General features: G+C 38.7%; 1 protein-coding gene across 5 annotated transcripts in view; it reads right to left on the bottom strand.

Annotated features, from left to right (window-relative positions):
* The window catches only part of DENND1A (DENN domain containing 1A), a 493,467-nt gene that overhangs the window by 353,457 nt on the left and 119,631 nt on the right, over positions 1-20,379 (bottom strand). For 3 of the 5 annotated variants that reach the window (XM_060014173.1, XM_060014175.1, XM_060014176.1), the window contains exons 1-2: positions 14,629-14,753; positions 3,808-3,927 (exon numbers count right to left, since the gene is read on the bottom strand). In XM_060014173.1, the coding sequence (XP_059870156.1) occupies positions 3,808-3,927; positions 14,629-14,741 (233 nt within the window). In that variant the 5' untranslated portion in view covers positions 14,742-14,753. Of the gene's footprint in view, positions 1-3,807; positions 3,928-14,628; positions 14,754-20,379 lie in introns of those variants that run through there. The other 2 variants (XM_060014177.1, XM_060014178.1) reach the window with 1 other exon arrangement.

Here is a 20,379-nt window from a genome sequence, read left to right as displayed (position 1 = left end):
GCTAAAATACTTTCTCAGATTCCTGGGTTTATAATGAAGAACAACTAACTTACCCGTAACTCCTGTTCTCCTAGCTGGTGCTTTTAATCTAGTATTAACTAGATTATTTAACTAGCAGCTAGTTAAATAATATAATGGTGACTCTCAAGGTAAATTAAAATGCTTTAATAGAGAGAACCAGTCAATTGTGGGAAGAAATAGTGCATTTGACTTTATATACCACGGTACTTTCATTAACAAGACTTATACTTCAGTACAACTACATCTCTGTCAAGGTTAGCTGGTGACAAAAGTTCAAACCAACTTTGAAAAAATGTTTAAAAATAAACTCAGAGGGCTTCCCTGGTGGCGCAGTGGTTGAGAGTCCGCCTGCCAATGCTAGGGGACGTGGGTTCATGCCCCAGTCCGGGAGGATCCCACATGCCGCAGAGCGGCTGGGCCCGTGAGCCATGGCCACTGAGCCTGTGCGTCCGGAGCCTGTGCTCCACAACAGGAGAGGCAACAACAGTGAGAGGCCCGCATACAGCAAAAAAAGAAACAAAAAAACTCAGAGATTCAATCTTTCATAAAACAAGTATTACTAACTGTCTACTATGTGCAGACATTCTTAAATACACTTTGGGTGTATTTGTGAACAAAACAAACAAAGGTAAGAATTCCAAGCCTTCATGGAGCTTACATTCTAGGGGGAAGGACAATGCCCCTCACAATGAACCTAATAAGTTATACTGAATAAAGGATGTCTAAGAACCTTTCATTGTGAAATTAAGTTCAAATTTTGTAAATACTGATGACCTAGTCCTTTATGGACATAATGTCTGTCCACTGTGTCATTGAATCTCCACTGTGACACTCAAAGGTGCACCTCTTATGACTAACATGAATTGTTTGGTAATATGAACCAATAACTGGATTTCATATTTTCTCTTTGAACTAGTGTCCAATGTGGCCTGTCCTCTCACTCAGAGCCCTCAGTATCCGTTTCCTGTTCTTCCAACCGAATGGAACGGATCTCCCTGTCTCTGAAGGCCATGCACACAATATCTTGGTCGAGCACTACACTAAGTGCTGGGGATACAGAGTTGTTTAAGACACAGTCTTTACCCCTAAAGAGTTAACTGTTCAATAGGAGAAAGACAAAGGAAGATCAAGGCTTATGAGTGTGTAACTGAAGTGTGCAAAGCATGCTGGGTGCATCTAGAGGATGGGATGATTACCTCTGCCTGGAGAAGGCTACTCTGAGAAGTGGCCAAGCTGAGTCTGGGAGGATGGGTAAATGTGTGAAGGCAGAAAGGTCCAGTCGCTCATATGGGCCAGGAAGCATATGAGCTTGGGACAGCAGCCAGAAAGAAAGTGACCCTAAGAAGTTAATCCTAGAACAGTGGAGGCTATGTCTGCATGGATGCCATCACTAGGAACTACATCCCTCATGGGAAAAAATGGAAAACAAAAGTAAAGGTGGCTTCCGAGCAGACTTGAGCTATAGTACTAGGCACACTGAGAAAGATGACTGGACCTCAAGACACAGGTTAACTAAAGGAAGGAGACCAAACAGCAAAAGAGGATGATACTTATAATGTAACCCAGACCCAAATCCCACCCACGTTCTCTTGGCAGATTTCTCCACTCTCCACTGGACATGTCACCAACCAGTCATCCAGGGTTAACAGAAACCGTTCCACTCATATGCTAGTCTCGGCCCAGCAATGTTTCCAAACCAAGCACAGGGAAAGTGCCATTTTGTGTGCCCTGTATATAAGCAAAAGGTGGATAAGATAAAGAGAGCCTTCCGCCCTCATGTTAAATACCCATGAAATTCATGTCCCAGGAGTCACAGAAGACTATTTTTAACTACAGCCACTATCCTCTGGCACTAGATTATCAACAGTAAGAAGACATTATGCCATGGGGTCGTTCTATGTGTTATATATAGCATATTATAGCATAATCATCTGTCTCCCCAGCTCGTCTTGGGAACTCTTCAAGGACAGGGACTAGCTAATAGTAGGCGTTCAATTAAGGGCTGACAAACAAATGAATGAATTAACCCACCAAATTTTTTTCCATAGTTCCAAGCGAGTATAACAGACAGAAAACACACAAATTGCTGTTATTTTTCATTCTAAATGATGACAGCAAGAGGCTATTCAACTAGCTTCTCGCAAACATGAAATCCATGGCCCTACATGTAGACACACAGAGTCAAACGCCAGAATCGGATGCGAGCAATCTTTAAACTTAAATTTTTAAATAAACAGATTTTCACTCTCTGAAATTTGCTGAGAGAATGCAATAATGGCAATTCAAGAGTCCCCTTTCCCCCAACACACACATCCAAGCTTTGAAAGAAACATCACAACCCAAAACACCATGGGACAAAAACCTTTCTGCAAAACTTCAAGAACGTGGTTTAAACCCTCATCTCCTTTGAATGACTACATAAATATGCAGTGTCCTAGCCAAGGCTGAAATATACCATTAGACAAAAATGGAAGAGAAAATTTTCTTGAAAAAAACACTGTTAAATAAAAAGTAAGTAGTAATTTACATCAGAGTCTAATACCCTGGGCAGGCAATCCTTGGGCCTAGACTACTGAGGTGTGCGTGAGCACAGCAGCCTCACAAGCAGCCGGCTTTGTCCCTTCTTCTTAAGGCCTTTCCAGCGGTTGTTCTCTAGGGCCCAAATTAGATGCTATGCTTGATGAAGAAGAAAGTTGATTTCACTGATTAAAAATAATAATGTTAATAAGATTTGTGTAGAGAAACGCAGAAGTAGCAGTCCCGACTGACAGTTATCGAGCTCAGGCACTTCGAAAGTCAGCCCTCACCCGCTCATGGTGTGAGGGTGTGTGTGTTTGGGGGGCAGGGGCGGTCTCTTCCTAGTGAGGAGGAGAAGAAAGTGCAGAGACTAGTACACCAGAGAACTACCCTTTCTGGAATTCATAGAGGGTCTGGCCTCTTATCCCCAGCCCCAAGCCTGGGGACCCGGGTTTTGTCAGGGGCGCCTCCCTGCTGTCCTGCCCTGAGCTGTTGCACATGAGCAGAGAGAGACAGGAGGCAGGCCCCTCTGACACCTACTTAACCGAGGCAGATGGGGAGGAGGGTGTGTGGGATGCCTTTACTTCCCCCTCAGGAGGCTCCCAGCAGGAGCCCAGAGCCAGCAGCTCCAAAATCAGATTTCCACACATCCTCCCACCCCAGAACATGCCTTACGTCTCTGGCAGGAGGAAATGGAGCAGTAAGCAAGTATGATTCTAGTGTATGAAGGGGGTTTTAGAAGACCTAAAGAAGCCTTCTTACAGGATTCTGCACTTTTTTCAAACCTCTACAGAGGGAGCCAAGTTGGGAAACAGTTACTCACTCATTGACCCAAAGGGCGCAGGGGTGTTACTCTGAGAAGGACACAATCAGTGTCTGCAAGACGTCCTGAGCTACAGACACATACTTTATTAATAATCTTACATACACAAAATGTCCAAGGGAAAGCCTAACAGGCTAATTTCTGACAGCTCCAGATAACAGCAGGAGGAACTGAAGCCATGCTGATTCTCCAGCTTCTACACACTCCCCAGAAGCAATGATCCCTTTTCCCACCCAAGGGATGTGATACAAATAAATAAATACAATTATCTGTAGAACTTAAAGTGCAAGGACAACACTGTGAAGTCCTTCGCCCCAAGTGCAGTGACTTTTGGGAAACAGATAGGAAAATAAAAAGAACAGCTGGAAAATTTAATTACAGAAGAACAACGTAAATGCTGACATTGTTTCACAGAACTAGCCAATAGCCAAAGCCATTTTCCTTACCTTAAGATACAGAAGCAACTCTTGGCTCCTGAAGATAAGCGGCAGAATCCGAATCTCTGTTTGCTGTCAATGTCAGTGAGCACAAACGTGAAGTTCTGGCCAACTTGGCTAACTGAGAGGCTGCGGCAGAGACAGAACAAAGGGGAAAATGAATGTGCAGTAAGTTTCCTGATAAAGTATCTAATCACAACAAGTCGTTGAACCTGTAACATTTCCTTTCTCAGTGGAATTCTTTATAAATGAACTTAAAATTTACACACTTCAAGGGAACAGACTGTGAGCTAGTATTTAAAAACAAAAAAATGACAGCAAGCAGTGACCACGTCATCACAGCTACCAAACCTCCTACTTGCTGAGCTCAGGCAGGTGTCCCTGTTGATCACTGCATCCAGTTCTGAAAGGTGCATTCTATTAACCTCATTTTATAGATGAAGAAATAACCTACAGTGGCACTGCCTAAGGTGCCAGCTGGTAAACTGCAAAAAGCTGAATTTTAAACCCAGACCCATCTGACGCCAAAGCCCTCTCTGCCAGCTCGCTGGTAATGATGCTCACTTGATCATTCCTCTAGTTCAGAAAATAACAGGGATTGCAACAGCAGAATTGAAGTACCAGCCACAAAGTTAGACACTTGATATTATACCACCTCATTGACTCTCCCAGCAACCCTGGAATTTAGAAGATGTTCCCATTTTACAGAAAAGGAAACTATAGAACTGAACAGGTAAATAACTGAATCAAGTTCACAGAGCTACTAAGGGGAGGACCTGGAATTCAAAAGAGGGAAAGGTTAGCTGTTATATTCCTAAATTCCTGTATCTTTCATAATTTCCAAATTTATGAGGAATATATTTTATATCTTACAGGACAGAAATAGCAAATGTCTTATCAATGCAAGGTATTTTCTAAGAAATGGAAACAAGGTTTTAAAGAAAAACATTTAAGATAAAAGCTAAAAATTCCTGCATCAACACAAAAATCAGCAAACCACACATAAAATAGAAAACATCTGCTTCAAAAAATTAAAAAGCATATTACTAATCACATTAATCTAGAAACTCTTTTTTAAAGTTACAAAATGTTTAAAAAATCCACTTTTTAAAATCAGTTTACCAGTTAGCTTAGATTCCTTTTTAAAAAGAAGCTAAATGTTACAAACTCTAATACACAAATTTATGCTAACATAATATTTTAGAATGTGACACTGAATTATTCAAAGGAACTCATTAACTAGTATTGTATCTTATACAGAACATATTTTACAAAATATCCTCAAATTGATAAAATATTCAAATTGATGCTCTCACCTATAATCTGTTATAAATTGTCAGTAGAAATGAAAAATCATGGTTCACCAGGCCTTTTCCAAAGGCAGACTGATTGAGTTTTTTGATAGGATGTGAATTAAGTTTTCAAATATGGATAGCCTTTTTTTCCCTAAAACTCCCTTATACAGGCCACATAAGAAAATTAAAGAGACTTTCAAGGTATTCCAGAACAAAAGGTCAGTGGACCCTACTGGTCATATTAAAGGAAACAATTCCAGCCCTCAAGGAGTGGTTAGAGAGTACAAGAAAATAATTCAGAAAGAAAAGAATGTTCCAACACTCCTTTTTTAACTAGGAAGGTGAACAAAAACAAGGTAGCAATTTAAAAGCGATGTGGTAATAAAACAGGGGTAAGTAACGCTATCCTTCCACCTTACACAAGCCAGGAGAGGAACATATTTCTACAAAAGTTACAGAGCTGTCAAGGGGACACCAAACTACCTTCTTATGGCTGTTATGTTTTATCTATAAAGCTTGGATACTGTGTTACTATGGTGATTTAATACTATGTTTTAAAGGGGGATTATATGATTAATTTTAACAAGGTTGAGAACTAAAGATGTGTGAGAAACAGGATTCTAGCTCACATAATTAAAGTGATTGGGGAAAAAAGTGGGCCTCATTGGGGGAGGGGGAAAACCTGTATTATTGAAATATTTAAACCAACAGGTCAGGATGATTCTAAGTTACAAATAAGGTCATGCTTTTATGAAATACTATCATGTGATCATGTAAAATATGACTGTTCATTATTTTAACTCAGGGTTTGACTTCACTTCTAGACTGTTTAAAAAGAAGCATCCTAGAAGGAAAGGGTATTGATAGGACTAGATGAAAAGAAAACACCCAGGATTTCTAGGAAAAGGACACAGAAGGAACACAACTTGGTTTGTGATTTGAATGTCATTAATTTCTCTATTATCTTTTCACTACCTTTAAAAAGGCTGAAAATTCTTTCAGCTACATTGTAGGCTCAAAGAAAGATTCATTACTCATTTACTTCGTTCAAATCCCAATTCAATCACTTGCTAACTGGGCCTTAATTTAGCAAGTTACTTAACCTCTAAGTAGCTCAGTTTCTTCTCCTGGAAACTACCACCCAACCCAAAGCATATTTGAGGAATAAGTGAGATAAGCATTTGGTATAAAGGCTAGACCATTGTAGGAACAATTAATAAAAGAGATACAAGCTGCTACCAATCTGAATGAAAACTAAAATTCATGTTAAAATCATCCATTTGCTTAGAATCTTCCTGACTGACTCAGCTTTGTAATACTTATAAATGGAGGAAGGAAGGCTGCCTTTCAGCAAGGGGGAGTCCTCTGGGTGACCAAGTGAGTTACTCATTCTTACATTAAAGTGAAAAAGATTCTTTTTGGGGTGCCACAACTTAGAAGGGGACACATTATTCTCAGTTGATTCACCTTTTAAATTCCTAGTAGGGTGAAGTACAAGTCATTAAAAGCCCCAGACCATTAAACTCTAAAATATTTTTTCCTTGGACAGTCAAATTAACAGTCAAATTGAGTTCAGATTAACTCAAAGGAGTCTGAATCTTCAAGGAATTTGTCATTCCCTCTCTACTATTTCTCTATAAAAAATGACTTTGGGGAAAGAAAGCGTTGGTTCCCTTAAAGGCTGCAGTTTTTGTGATTACCTCCAGGATCAGAATCCGTGCATTTTTTACAGGAATCAGAGATTTCATGATGATTAAAGGTAGTGGGAATCTTAGAAACCATCTCGTCCAATTCTCTTGTTTCATAGATGGGGAAACTGAGGCTCAGGGTGTTTTGTTGTGATGGTGGTTTGGGTTTGCTTTTTTCAAAGTAACCAGGACCAAAATAAAAACCCAAGCCCAATTCTGGTTCAAAGTCCTTTCCATGCTGCATCAAACATGATGAAAACCCTCCAAAGAAGTTGTCAACTCGGTTTAAGGAAATCAGGTATGTGAGGAATTCAAATAGTTGTCTCATCAAACAGACTAACTATACTTCCCACTAAGCAAGAGAAACCAAATTTGAGTATTTCCAGAATTAAGCCAGGTGACCAGGACCAAAATCATCCTTAGCTGTGCTTCCCATGCCTAGGTGAATACGGAAAACAGAGGAGAAAAGTAATGACCATTCCAACCACAGACTTTAAAATTCATGCTGCCTCTTAAATGCCTGTCAGCCACTCAAGACCCCTCCTACAGCACTGTGCCTAATATTCAAGTTATTTATAGGTTCAGTGTATAAATGGCATGAAGCAAGTGGATGGATAGTTTGATTCCAATCTTCCAGTGAGAAATCAGATTTTCTATATCAGCCTCACTTTTTTTTCTTTTTGTTTCTTTTTTGTTTTGTTTTGTTTTTTTTTTTGCGGTACGCGGGCCTCTCACTGTTGTGGCCTCTCCCGTTGTGGAGCACAGGCTCCGGACGCGCAGGCTCAGCGGCCATGGTTCACGGGCCCAGCCGCTCCGTGGCATGTGGGATCCTCCGGGACCGGGGCACGAACCCGTGTCCCCTGCATCGGCAGGTGGACTCTCAACCACTGCGCCACCAGGGAAGCCCTATCAGCCTCACTTTTAAGTTTAGTTACCCATCTTACAAACTGAGCAACTACATTGGGCACCGCAACAAGTGCTGGATATACAACATCCATCCTGCTGTGGAGCTTCCTGTCTAGTTGGAGAAAGCGTAATAAACTCAAAGCATACAGCTTGTGTTAGTGTTATATGAAACGAAAGAAAGAACAAAGACAGAAGAAAATGGAAGAGAAGGAAAAGCCCTACTGAGACAATGTGGTCAGAGACAGCTTCTCAAAAATGCTGACAATACTGACCTAAAGGATGGGATGGAGCAGCCACTCCACAAGCAGGGCACTGGGTGTTTCAGGCAGAGAAAGAGCTGCACAGAGATTCTTCAGCTGGAAAGAGCTGGGCATGTTCAAGGTACTAAAAGGTCACCAGCACAGTTAAGGCCCCAGAGACAGGGAGGAAGTGGCTTAACAAGGTGCAAGATAAAGCAAGCACCAGATCATGCAGAGAGCCCCATAGACCATGGTAAAGAATTAGGATTGGCTGATTGATTGATTAATAAGGGCAGTGGAAAGGTATTGAAGGATTTTAATCAAGCGAGTAACAGTCTGGCCTACAGTTCTAAAATTTTTATCTGACTCTTACGTGGAGAACAGTTTGGAAGAAGGCAAAAGTAGGAACAGAGAAAGCAGTCAGGAGGCTACAGCAATAGTCCAGGTGAGATTGGATGGTGGCTTAACTCTTGTAGTGAGAGTGAAAATGGATCAGGTGGATAGATCCAAGTTAGAGCCAGCAGATGGACTGAGATGGAGTAAAAAGGCAGCATATTACCATTTAATGGTAGGAAAGTCTAACGTGTTTGGGAAGAGTTCCAAGAGTTTTATCTGGGACATGTTAAGTCTAAGAAACCTGTAAATAGAAATGTCCAGTACATAGCTGAACATACTACGTAGGAAATCAGGGGAAAAGTTTGGGCTGGAGCTATAAATTTGGAAATCATCTATACAAAGATGGTATTTAACACCATGGTAAAGGATAAGATCACTTAGGAAGAGAATTGAGAGAAACAGAAGAGGATCCAGGACTAAGTTACAGAAATAGCAATTTAGAGGATGGCTAGAGAAGAGATCATCAAAGAAGAAAAGAAGGGCCACCAGGCAGAACAAGCAGGAGGGAGTGGTCGACCAAATCCACAGGCATCAGGATAAGAGGAAAAAACGTCGATTGGATTGAGCAACATGGAGGTTTTAGACAGTCTTGATAAGAAAAGCTCTAGTAGAATGACAAGCTGAAGAGGGCTGAGCAATAAGTTAAAATGTGTAGGTAACTCTTCCAAGAAGTGGAGAATTAGGCAGTAATTGAATGGGAATGAAGAGTCGAAGATGGGTATTATTTTTAGGATGGAGGAATACCAGAGCTTGTTTTTAAGCTGTTGGGAATGATTCAATAGAGGCAGAGACTTATGATGCAGGAGAAAGAAGATGAAACAGTAAGGTTTGGACTTTGGATTAGAATCCCAGATATGCCACTCACTACGGATGTGAGCACAGGCAAGTTACTGCACCTCTCTGAGCCTCATCTCTAAAATGGGAATAATACTTACCTTGCAAAGTGGTTTTGAGGATTAGAAATAATGTATACAAAGTAAATGACATCTAATAGGTACACAGTGAAAATAATTACCATTGCTATGAAATTATAAAATTTGAGAGATGGAATAGAAATATTTTGCTGTTCTGTTCATTACAGCTTCCTAGCTGACCTGTTGGGCCATCTACTGCAAGGCATCCATAAGAGCTGCTTCTCCTTTCCTTCACTGTGTATGAGACATCAGGCAGGAATCAAGTTTTATCAAACTACCACATCTCCCAACCTTTAGTTACATGAGCCTCACAGTTTCTTTCCATAAACACAACTTCCATCTGCCTAAAACTCGAGTTTTTCACATTCCCTGCTCAAAGATCCAAGTGGCAAAGATGGCATTGACCCAAAATGCCTGGGGACCAAGAGCAGGTCACACACTCTGCTCGAGAAACTCACTGGATAATTCTAAGAAGAGAGATCCCTCCACTCCCTCATCTACATGAGCCGGACAGTGTAAAAATGAATCATAAATGGAGAATGGAAAAGTATCAAAACAAAACAAAGAATCAAAACTAGAAGGAACAACAGAGACCTAGTTCAATTCCCTCATTTCATCCATGAAGAAACTAAGGTAGTCATGGGAGAGGCCACTTGCCTCACGGCACAGAGCAAGTCAACGGCAGAACCAAAATTGTAACCTAGGTCTCCTGGTTGATACCCCCGATGCTTTGTCCACTAAAGCCCAATTGCTTCATGGTTCTCAAATGCTACAGAAAATGACCATGGGGTACAGCTTAACCAAGAGCTTAAGCTAAATCAAGGGACTAAACCAAGGGTGGAAAACAAGGGATGCAAGTGGCCAAATGGATTCAGTTTTGAAAAGCACAGCAGGATGAATGCATAGAAGTGGAAGCGAAAGGAGAGATCTGGGCAGACATATACTAATGCACTAATCATGCACCTTAGTTTCATTTTCTTTCAATTATCTGAATAAAAATGGGTTTCATTGTCTTCAGTTACCTGAATTTTCTACTTTTTTACAATAACTACATATTGCCTTTGAAATAAATGTTAAGAGTTTGCTTGGTGGCTTTCTTTGTGGTGTGATGGATCTAACAACGGCAGTATGATATAGAACAAGTATGATGGAACTGGAAGTCAGACAAACGTGGGTTCCCACAGCAGCTCCGCCACTTACCAATGGTGGGACCTTGGGCACATTAGCGAACCTAGCTGAGCCTCTGTTTCCTCATATGTGGCATTATGATAATGGCAACCTTGCAAATGTGTAAGATTTTAATGCAGGAAAAGAGCACAACAGAATGCGTGGCACATAACAGATACATAATAAAATGGTAAATAGCATTTGAACCACATTTGCATCTGTGATTACATCCTAAACCATTAAACTGTGCCTCTGCCCTTGAAAAGATGTCATTTCACTTCATGCTCATGTCACTTGTGTGTACTAGTATAATTAACAGGACAACTGAATAGTAGCTGGTTTTCTGGGTTCTGAAAGAAGATAAGCACAAACATGGAGAATAGCTTTTCCACCATCCAGTGAGTCTCTTGAGTGCTTTGACTAACTGAAGCAGGGTGCCAGCTATCAAGAGCAAGTAAGTAGCACCACAATATGAAATGGGATTCAAATCTTTTTTATTTTTTTGAAGAGCCTGCTTTCATCAAGAATAAAAACTTTTTGAGAGTGATACAGGGATCTCAGCACTGTCATTTCACTGCTCCTTTCCACCAAGTGCTTCAAGTACAGGGTAGGGTAGAAATAACTCTGGCTTGGGAATAAGATTATCCGTCCCCCCGCCCCCCGGCTCTGTAATTACATAGCTGTGACATAAGGAAGTCATTTCACCTCTATGGATCTTACTTTCCCTTCTGTAAAATGGGATGCTTAAGCCAGATGAATTTCAGCTTTAAAATCCTGTGGTCTCATTCCCACACATTTTCAAGGCCTTCTGTAGTCAGAGCCCAAGCTCTTACCGCACACATTACCCTCTCAGCAGGAGGCTCCATCTGCTCTGGCCAAATGATCTCTAGGCTCATTCGCAGTTTCTCCTCTACCTTGTTCTTCAGCGCATGTGGGGTGTTGGGCTCTCCCTTCCACTTACCCCATTCTTGCTGTCCTTGCAGTCTCAACACAAGCCTCACCCACTATATGATGTTTTCTCTGACCATCTCAGTCTTTCCCAACCTCATTATCCTTTTGGATAGATATTGTTTACTGTGTCTTTACAATACATTCTGGACTAGACTGAGAAATGCATGGACAGCAGAGCTCCAAGTCTGATACCATTTCCACACCACCCAACATAATGCTACACATTCTGAACCTTCCTTTGCCCTTTTGTAAAAGAGATACCACCGCCACCTATCTCCTAGAGTTGCTGGGAAGAATAAATGAGGTATTACTGTAAAAACGTCCAGCATGTTGACTAGAATCAATTAAGAACTGAAATACTAATTTCCTTCCTTACCTCCCTCTATCTGGTGACTAGTCTTCCCACAAGGTGGTCTACTGAGAAATGTACTCATTTGGGAGATGGATGTCTAGACTGTGCTAGCAGCCTAAGTGGACCTTGGGCAAGTCACGATTTCTCTACAGCTTAGATTTCTTCCAGTGATGATAACAGCACTTGTTCTCATCTTTTATGACAGAAGGATAAAATGAGATAACACATGAGAAAGCACTTTCTTTTGAAGGGCTACCAGCATTATTATTTTTCATAAGCCCTAGTTTCAGAAAGAAAAACCTTAAAACAACAGAAGAGACAGCAAGATGCCAATGTTAATGGGTGATTTGATGACGACTGTGAAAATCCCACTCTTGATATAGACTAGAAATGTCAGAAAGTTGTATTTACTGTTCCTTGAGGTAGAAAAGCACAGATACTGAAAAGATTAGGTAGCTTTCTTTTTTGAACATAATCACCCGGGGCATTACTCATCTCCCATGACGACATATTTTCTAAGTCAAACAATATCATAAATACCTCTGCGGGGCATTGTGGGCCTCAGAATCTGGGCATATCCATTTGACAGTGCTAACTGCGAGCTAATAAAAAGCAGTGACGTTAGAACCTTTGTATTTTTTTGTAAACAAACTTAATTATTATTATCTCTTCTGCAGTGAAGTATGCCACAGTTAGAAGTGGGGCAACAGAAGAGAAAAAATATAGTCCCCCAACTAAGTTGATTTTTTTGTATCAATAAAAGTTATCAATGCCTACAGGGTGCATAATACAACACAATGTAAGAAAGAACCATTGTATACAGTAAAGATTAAAATATACCCATAAAGAGACATTTCTGTCCCAAATTGTTTTGTGAAAAAAAAAAAATGAGGAACACGATTAGGGGAGGGTAATTTGGAGAGAAGCATTTTAGAAAAAAGGACATCAGCCGTTACTGGTGACAAAACAGATTTTAGCACTATAACTTAAGGACTCTGTTTTTCTTCCATTTCAGAATGTAATCACCCAGACAGGTAGGTAAGTAAAGATGTGTGTGGGGCATGTGTGTGTGTGTGTGTGTGTGTGTGTGTGTGTGTGCGCGCGCGCTGGGAGGGATTTAATCTCATTGCTTATTTCTTCTAATATTAGTTTATAAAGTCAATTAAGGAATACCTATCCAAAACAGATCACCACTCTTATCAAGGAGTCATGTAAAGATATATTCTTATTTTTCTTTGTTAAATACCTAGCGACATTTTAAAAACATTTCACCTTTATTAATTTGTATAAATATGCCCTTGCCATAATTTGTAATACATTTTATAAGCAACTGGAGGAGATTTCATGCATCACTAATTCATACATATAAATGTGAAGTTTGCATTAAACGTCTCTAAACAAAACCCTACTTCCTTGCTATTTTTAGAAGGAATAGGATAAAGAAGAGACAAGAAGACTCTCATTACAAAGGCTGACCCTCTTAAAATTAAGGCTATTCTGTTTTGAGCATCAACCTGCTACTAAAACAGCACTGGTACCAGGATTTTAAAAGGCCCGAGTCTGGAAATACTACGATGGTTGATTGGCTTTAAAAAATAACATGTTAGAACCACAGAAAACAGTGATTATAAGTGGCTGGCAACATTCCAAAGCTGCTTTTTAGTACTCCTTTGCTTTTTAGTATTCTTTTAAACTCCTTTGGCTACCAGTTCTCATCTCACACCATTTTTAGGTTTATGCCAAATAAACCAGGACACTGCTACTACAGAGTGTAGAAAAGATCCAAGCAGTACACTACCCACATGCACTCTAAATCACTAAACTCCTTCAGGTCTGCCTCGTCTGGGTACACTAAAATATATGATAGAACCTTCCTGAAGATGGGCACATTGCATAGCTTTCTTGGAACAGATTATGCCACTTATTATTTATAATGATATTTTCTAAAACCTCTGTCGCTAAAAGTGGAACTTAACATTTATACAGTCTAATAGTTCAATTTTCCATGAAGACAACATTACGAATAGGCAGCAGTCAAGTGAAAAAATAAATGATTGCAAAAACAATGCTTAAACTGTAATGAAAAATACAGTAGACCTTCCTTGAAAATAAGATTAAGATGACTGTTTTGTCATTTTATTAGCATTATTAGTAAATTATAGTTTTATAAGTCAAAAAAGCTCTTCTAAAATTGTTTTTAAAAATAAGCCATTTAAAAATAAGCTATTGGCTTATTTAAAAATAAAAAAACAAAAAAAGACCCTCAGACTATTTTAATTATCTTCAAGTTCTGATATTCATACCACTTCAAGAAACAGTTAATCATAATGCAAATACTAAGGAAATGTTTAGATGATTTTTATTTTTTAGTCTAGAAATCTACTGAAAATGCTTATTTCCCCAGAGATACCATTCTTAGACACCTAAACAAAATGCAAGACACTATTCGGCAATGTGCTTTTTAAATAGCTGAACACCTTTAAACAAGTTGGGCCTATGCTGATTTAAATTTTAAGTTGAAGTCTAAGAAAAACAAAGTCTATATAATACTCGTAAGGCCATGGAGTTACGCAATACTACTTGGTTAAGTCAAATATATTCCTATTTCAATAAAAATTAAATAGCACTGGATTAAATACCAACCATTCTTAATCATGGTTTGAGTCTGATAACCAAAATAAAAAATTTAATGTCATGCAAAATATATCTCACAAACTAACCAATGCAAAGCTCTAGGCTTTAAACTTTTTGATAGTGTCAATAAAATCCCCAGGAAAGGAGAATACTGCAACTCTCCTTGGAACATAGGTGTTTTAAATCATGGTTAAACAGACAGACTGTTAAGAATGGTATGGTTTTTATTTTCCATAGCAGGTTTATTGACACTTTTTTTTCTAGTAAAGTTTGAAAATCTGACACTACCTGTCCACATAGAAGGGGAAACAAAACTTGGTCAAAGTCTGTAGAACTTCCTGTGGAGAGAAAGAGAGATAATTTATACATCTAATGGGACCAATAAATCTAACATTAACCATGGCACACAATCTAGCAACTTTACCCTAAAGAAAGAGGAGACAGATGAAGAAATATGGGCTTTATCAATTACATGGGAGGAGTACCAGGCAGTCAATCATGAGAAATAATAAACATGATCAAACTTCATTAAAAATGAAAAATTAATCAAGAATCACACATGGGCAAGCAGCAGGAGCCGTGCAGGAAAGCTCTGAAGGGAGGGAGGCGGGTGGGCTGCTGAGTGTTAACACCCCTCCAGGGACCATCTCCAGCCTGACCATATGGATCAGAGTGAATAACACCGAGCCACATGGGTTTGGCCTGGCAGGGCCGCTGTTGCTGGCACCGTTTTTGCCTGTTACCTAGGAACAGAGGGGGCCAGGATTAGACAACGCTTCCCAACATCAATAGGCCAAATCACAAGCAAAACAGAAAACCAACTGGAAGATAATTGTCCCCGAACATTGTCAACTACATTTTTTTAGAGTTTAAAACTTTATTTACTTTATAAAGAAGTTGCCATTTCTGGCATGAATTTATTTTGTAATCAAACTATAACAATTTTAAGTGTGCAGTATTTTTAGTCATTATCATTAAACGTCATTATCAAAATGGAACACACTTACCTGCTTGTAATTTATAAAAATCCAAAGCACACTACCAGTTTAAATGTCTTTTTACAAATATGTAGGTACATAAAACCAAGCACATTACTCAGGGGAAGTATACAAAAAGGGTACAAAAAAAAACCCAGAGTGACATTTCAAAGACTTATTCATAAAAGAGAAACTTCTAACATTAAGAATATTATATGAGACACAACATACAGTGGTGTGTGACTTTTCCCAATAGATACATTTCACGTACACAGAATATATACAAACAGCAACACACAGACCCAAGTAATTAATCATTACTTCCTTCACAGAATTTTCTCTAACTTGACTTAATTTTAACTGCAGACTTGGACAGACCACAGTTGGTGCTTATCATAAGTTCATAGACCAATATTATAAATTTTAAAAAAGTATTCCTTTCATGCACTTGATTTGCCTTTTAACTATTTAAAATCCAACTTCAAGACAAAATGAAGAACACATTTTTCGGTCATTGAGAAGCTGGTTCAAATTAAAACAAACCTGCCCATTGCAAATCCTAATCCAAGTGATAAATTAAAGATCAGTTTACAAATGTAGCACTTTTCTAACCAATAATAATGAATTATCAATGCTAACTGAATTGATGCTTCTCGCTTCATTTATTTTTAAAACCAGTTCTATCACTCAAGAAATAAACCACATCAATCTAATAACCCACTCAATGAAGCAGAAAGCACACTGACTTTCTCTGCCAGAGCATGTTCTGCCTACATAATTCAATTGAGCATATCCTATTTTTTTAATATCATTTTGGGCTGGGTGTATATCACAGCACTGTTAAGGCATGTCATGATACAGTAAAGGAATAGAAAAGTGAAAAATGAAAAAGGGCGGGTAAGAGTACTTCAGCATAACCTGAGGCATTACTGATACATTAATTAATTTCATAATGTGGCATATTCATAAGACCGCACACATACTGTTTTAAAACTCATAGTAAAATAAATTGCAATAGGTAATGGGGAATCAGAAGAACAACAGCAATTTTTCAATGCATAATGTTATTATCAGGCAAATATTGGCAAAGAGATCATACAACACATTCATTTTAATGTCTGCAGTTTTCATTATAAAATATATTATAAGCCCCATAAACAAAACTCTTAGGATTTACACACAAAAAGAAATTCCTTACAAATTCCTTTCACATCAAGTTTCAAATACCACAGAGCATTGCTTGACTTTAGTTTATGTACCAAGCATTCTCTAAAACTCAGTCCCCAGTGCTCACTCATTGCGAACACCAGCTACAAAGACATTTATCCTTTACCCTTCAAAAGTTACAGGTGCAGACGTACTCCTCTACTCTATGCTGGAGTTGAGCTGACAAAAGCCCTCAAGATTTTTGAAAGAAAGGACCCCCATGGCTACAGCAGAGTCAGAGAAATCTAATATGCCCAACTTATTACTCACTACAATACAGAAACTACTTACCACTTTCTAATGTCAAGAGTAATAAGCAACCATGAACTTGTCTGTCAGATAATATTAGAACAAATATCAAAATACCCAATGTAGGCTGAGTACAACCCACCTCCCAAGAGCTTTCCTTTTTACCCAAGAAAGCAGTGATAAGTCTAATTAAGCAATGGGGCAGGGGGATGGGGAGGAGGGAAGGGAATATAGGCAAATGTAGGCACATGTTTGTGCATTACAATATGTTTCTTCATGTTTGTGATATTACAAGAGTTTGATATTCCAATTTAAGTCAAACAGCACAGTAGTGTGCTGTCAGAGGAGAAAACAAAAATGAGCATTGCTCCGTGTTAGGCAAATTCACACATTATCTCAATCAGAACTGCAAAATCAAACTTCTCAGTTTGGGAAGGGGAGGACAGGAACAGGGAGGGGAAAACAAGTAATGTTTCCTGTAAATAAAAACGGCTGAAATAAACCAATTTTTCTTAATACTGATGTTTTCCCCATATATAAACAGGTAACTACCTTATCCTCTCTTTCCAAAGAAAAACACAATTACTTCAATATGAAAAGTACCACTCTCTGAGAGAGGGGACTTTAAAACACTGATTTAAACATATGTTGAGCATCATGGTTATAGCAGAGTGTCCCACAGTCTTTCAATATTAACTTTACTGGGAAAACAGTCACTAGCCAGTTACCAACCCATTTTTCTCTCTTGAACCTGTGTCTCTGGCTAGGGAACTTTCTTTGTAGAAAGTAATTCTCCTGTTTTCTTCTCTCTCTTTCTCTCTCTCTCCTCTCTCTCTCTCTCTTTCTCCCTCCCTCCCTTGCCTACACAAGCTCTTTCAGACGACCAGCCTCAGTACAACCTCAACTGCCACGTAAATCATAAATCGGATCTTGGAGATGCAATACAGCTGATGAAATGTAAATGACCTCGTTGCTAAGGCAGGGGGTGGGGAAGATTGTGCCAGCTCTCCAGATCAATTCCCAAGTTTATATTTTCACAAATCTTTTTATGTACAGTTTGATTTTTTAACATTTTAATGAGCAAAAAGTGCATCTATAGTAGCCAGTCACCACAGTTAAAGTGCAGGGCATGAACTAGATCCCAGGAGGGAACCAGTCCACCATGTCACCACTGGCTTTAGGACATTTGCCACCTGGTTCCATGTCCCCAGGTTCCAACTCTTTTCATAATCAAAACACTGCTGACATTATAAACCCCAGACGGGTTTTCTAAAATCCCTCCCAATCAATATATCCAACACATAACTTATTGGAGACAACACTGAGCTCATTGATTAAGGTGAGTTCAGTAGCAAAGTTTTCAAAATAAATGAGACAAGAATACAGAATTCAACCCCTTTGTGTCACCAGACAATTTATGAAATAGGCAATTTCCAAAAGGGCTTTTCTTCCCAACACAATATACAATACTTCATGCGGGAATAAGTAAGAGCAGAAGGGGCAGGGGGGGAGCGTGGAGGGCAGGCAGTTGCACTAACCTTTCAGTTATGGGTATATTAAGCAGCAGATCACACAATGCAGTAGAAACGCGACAACATCTACAAAGCTCTGCCCACAAGGAGATACCAAATCTCAGAGTGTGAACCAAAATATGAAATCAACAACCCTAACACTGGATTCATTTGCAAGTGAAAATCAGAAATGAATTCAAGTTTCATCTCAGTCTTCTTTGGATTCATTTCACCCAGTTTGAATTCTCATACAGTCAGAAGGCCCATCAAGGGACCTTATTCCAATCCGGACAAAGTCCATTATGTTCTAATGAAACCGAGCTATTCCCTTAAAAACCTGGTAAAATTTTACATTTATAATATTATCCATAATAGAATCCTATCTGGAGGCAAAACTTCGAAGACTAAATTTGATGTAGTTAACAAGGATCATTAATAATGAGAGGCTAAACCAATTCCCCCTGAATTTGGAGTGCGGGGTGGGAAGGTGTATGAGATACTGCAACAGCCATCAGTTCAGATGTCAAATACTTTGTTTTCATTACTTCATTGAAACCCATAAACAAAAATTAGTTGTATTTGGCAGATGAAAACAAATGACAGTCAAACACAGACATACACACCCCGCAAATAAATGCCATCTGAAAGACAAAAGTGCAGGCTGATTATAACGTCCACTGGGGTCACAGAATGTTGGGAGGTGAGGCACATTCTCAGTAGTCCAAAAGAAAAAGAAAATGTGTGCAGGAAAACATCTAAATAGAGCAAAGAGACTGCTTGAATAAATTAATGTATTTTAAAATACGTAAAGCTACAATCACCCTCTTTGGAAATTGCTGGTATAGTGGTCGATAATTCACCTTTGTCCAAAAAGGAGTGAAGGAGGAAGAAGCAGGAAGACAGTAGGAGAGCATTTCCTGAGTCTCTCATATGTAATTTATTTGTTCATTTCAGAATGTAGATGTGTGATGAAAAGATCTGTGGAGCCCAAATTCCTAAAATATTCTATTTCTATGTTTAAAAACAATTTTTAATAGCATGAGGTAAATGCTGACCCTCTAAGTCCTGCAAGTGAGATCAGTGCAGCTGACTTGAAAGAAAAGGCTTTGATTGATGATCTCAAAACTCAAGTTGAAAGTTAAAAACAGAACACACACAAAATCCAAACATACAAAAAAGCTAGCAAAATTTCTACCTTAAGCCATTTCAAGTTAAAACCAGGGACTCCAAGTGAAAGCTAACAGAGGTTTTAATGCTTATGATTCAGAAGAGTAAAACAGAATGGTAAGAAGTTCTTAGAAGCTTAATTAGCACCAAGTTCAACAATGTTGACCAGAAATTTCCTAAATATGAAAACAGGAAATACAATTTTTCTCCTTCCCTATAAATGTCAACTTAAACCCAAGATCCATACTATAGTTACAACCAAACTTTTATTTTTTTCCAATGAGAAAAAGCTTTGAATAAGGGATTTTACAGAAAGGCCTTTCAACACCCGAACATAAAAGCCGGGTCAAATTTCTAACAACGCTGCTCAAATGCTACAGAGTCTGCTTCTTTTCTTTGGTATACTTCAATATTTACTCTCAGTTCACTTTTTATAAACTTTAATCTTGAGTCATGCATATGTTATCATTATGCTACCTTGTGTAATATCTAATATGCATAGTCAATGTTGTAATTCAAAAATTAAATTACAATAAGATATAGAAATTCACTATTTTCTGTACCATGTAAACTTTATATCTAAATTATCAAGGACACTAAGTATATAGGTGGAATGCTTACAACAGCAGAAGAGCCACCTCTAGAACTACTTTTAAGTGTAAACCTTCATGACCTTTGAAGTCTAAAGTAAAAACACTGAATCTTATACAAAAATTTTTTTAATTTAACACAATCACTTTATCCTTTTGTATCCTTCCCTTTCTTCAAAAATTACTTAAAGTTGTCCCCAAATTACGATATTATATAACATTCTATATTCTCGGATTTCAGTTTATTAACTTTAAACCTTACAGCAAAAGGTTTGAAAATGAGAGAGCTATATTTATAAGGTCAATGTTAAACACCAATAAACTTTGTGACACTGTTTC

Source organism: Delphinus delphis, chromosome 6, assembly GCF_949987515.2.
Source record: "Delphinus delphis chromosome 6, mDelDel1.2, whole genome shotgun sequence".
NCBI classification, from domain to species: domain Eukaryota; kingdom Metazoa; phylum Chordata; class Mammalia; order Artiodactyla; family Delphinidae; genus Delphinus; species Delphinus delphis.
The sequence above is the reverse complement of the archived record's forward strand: the minus strand, read 5'-3'. Positions and strand labels throughout refer to the sequence as shown.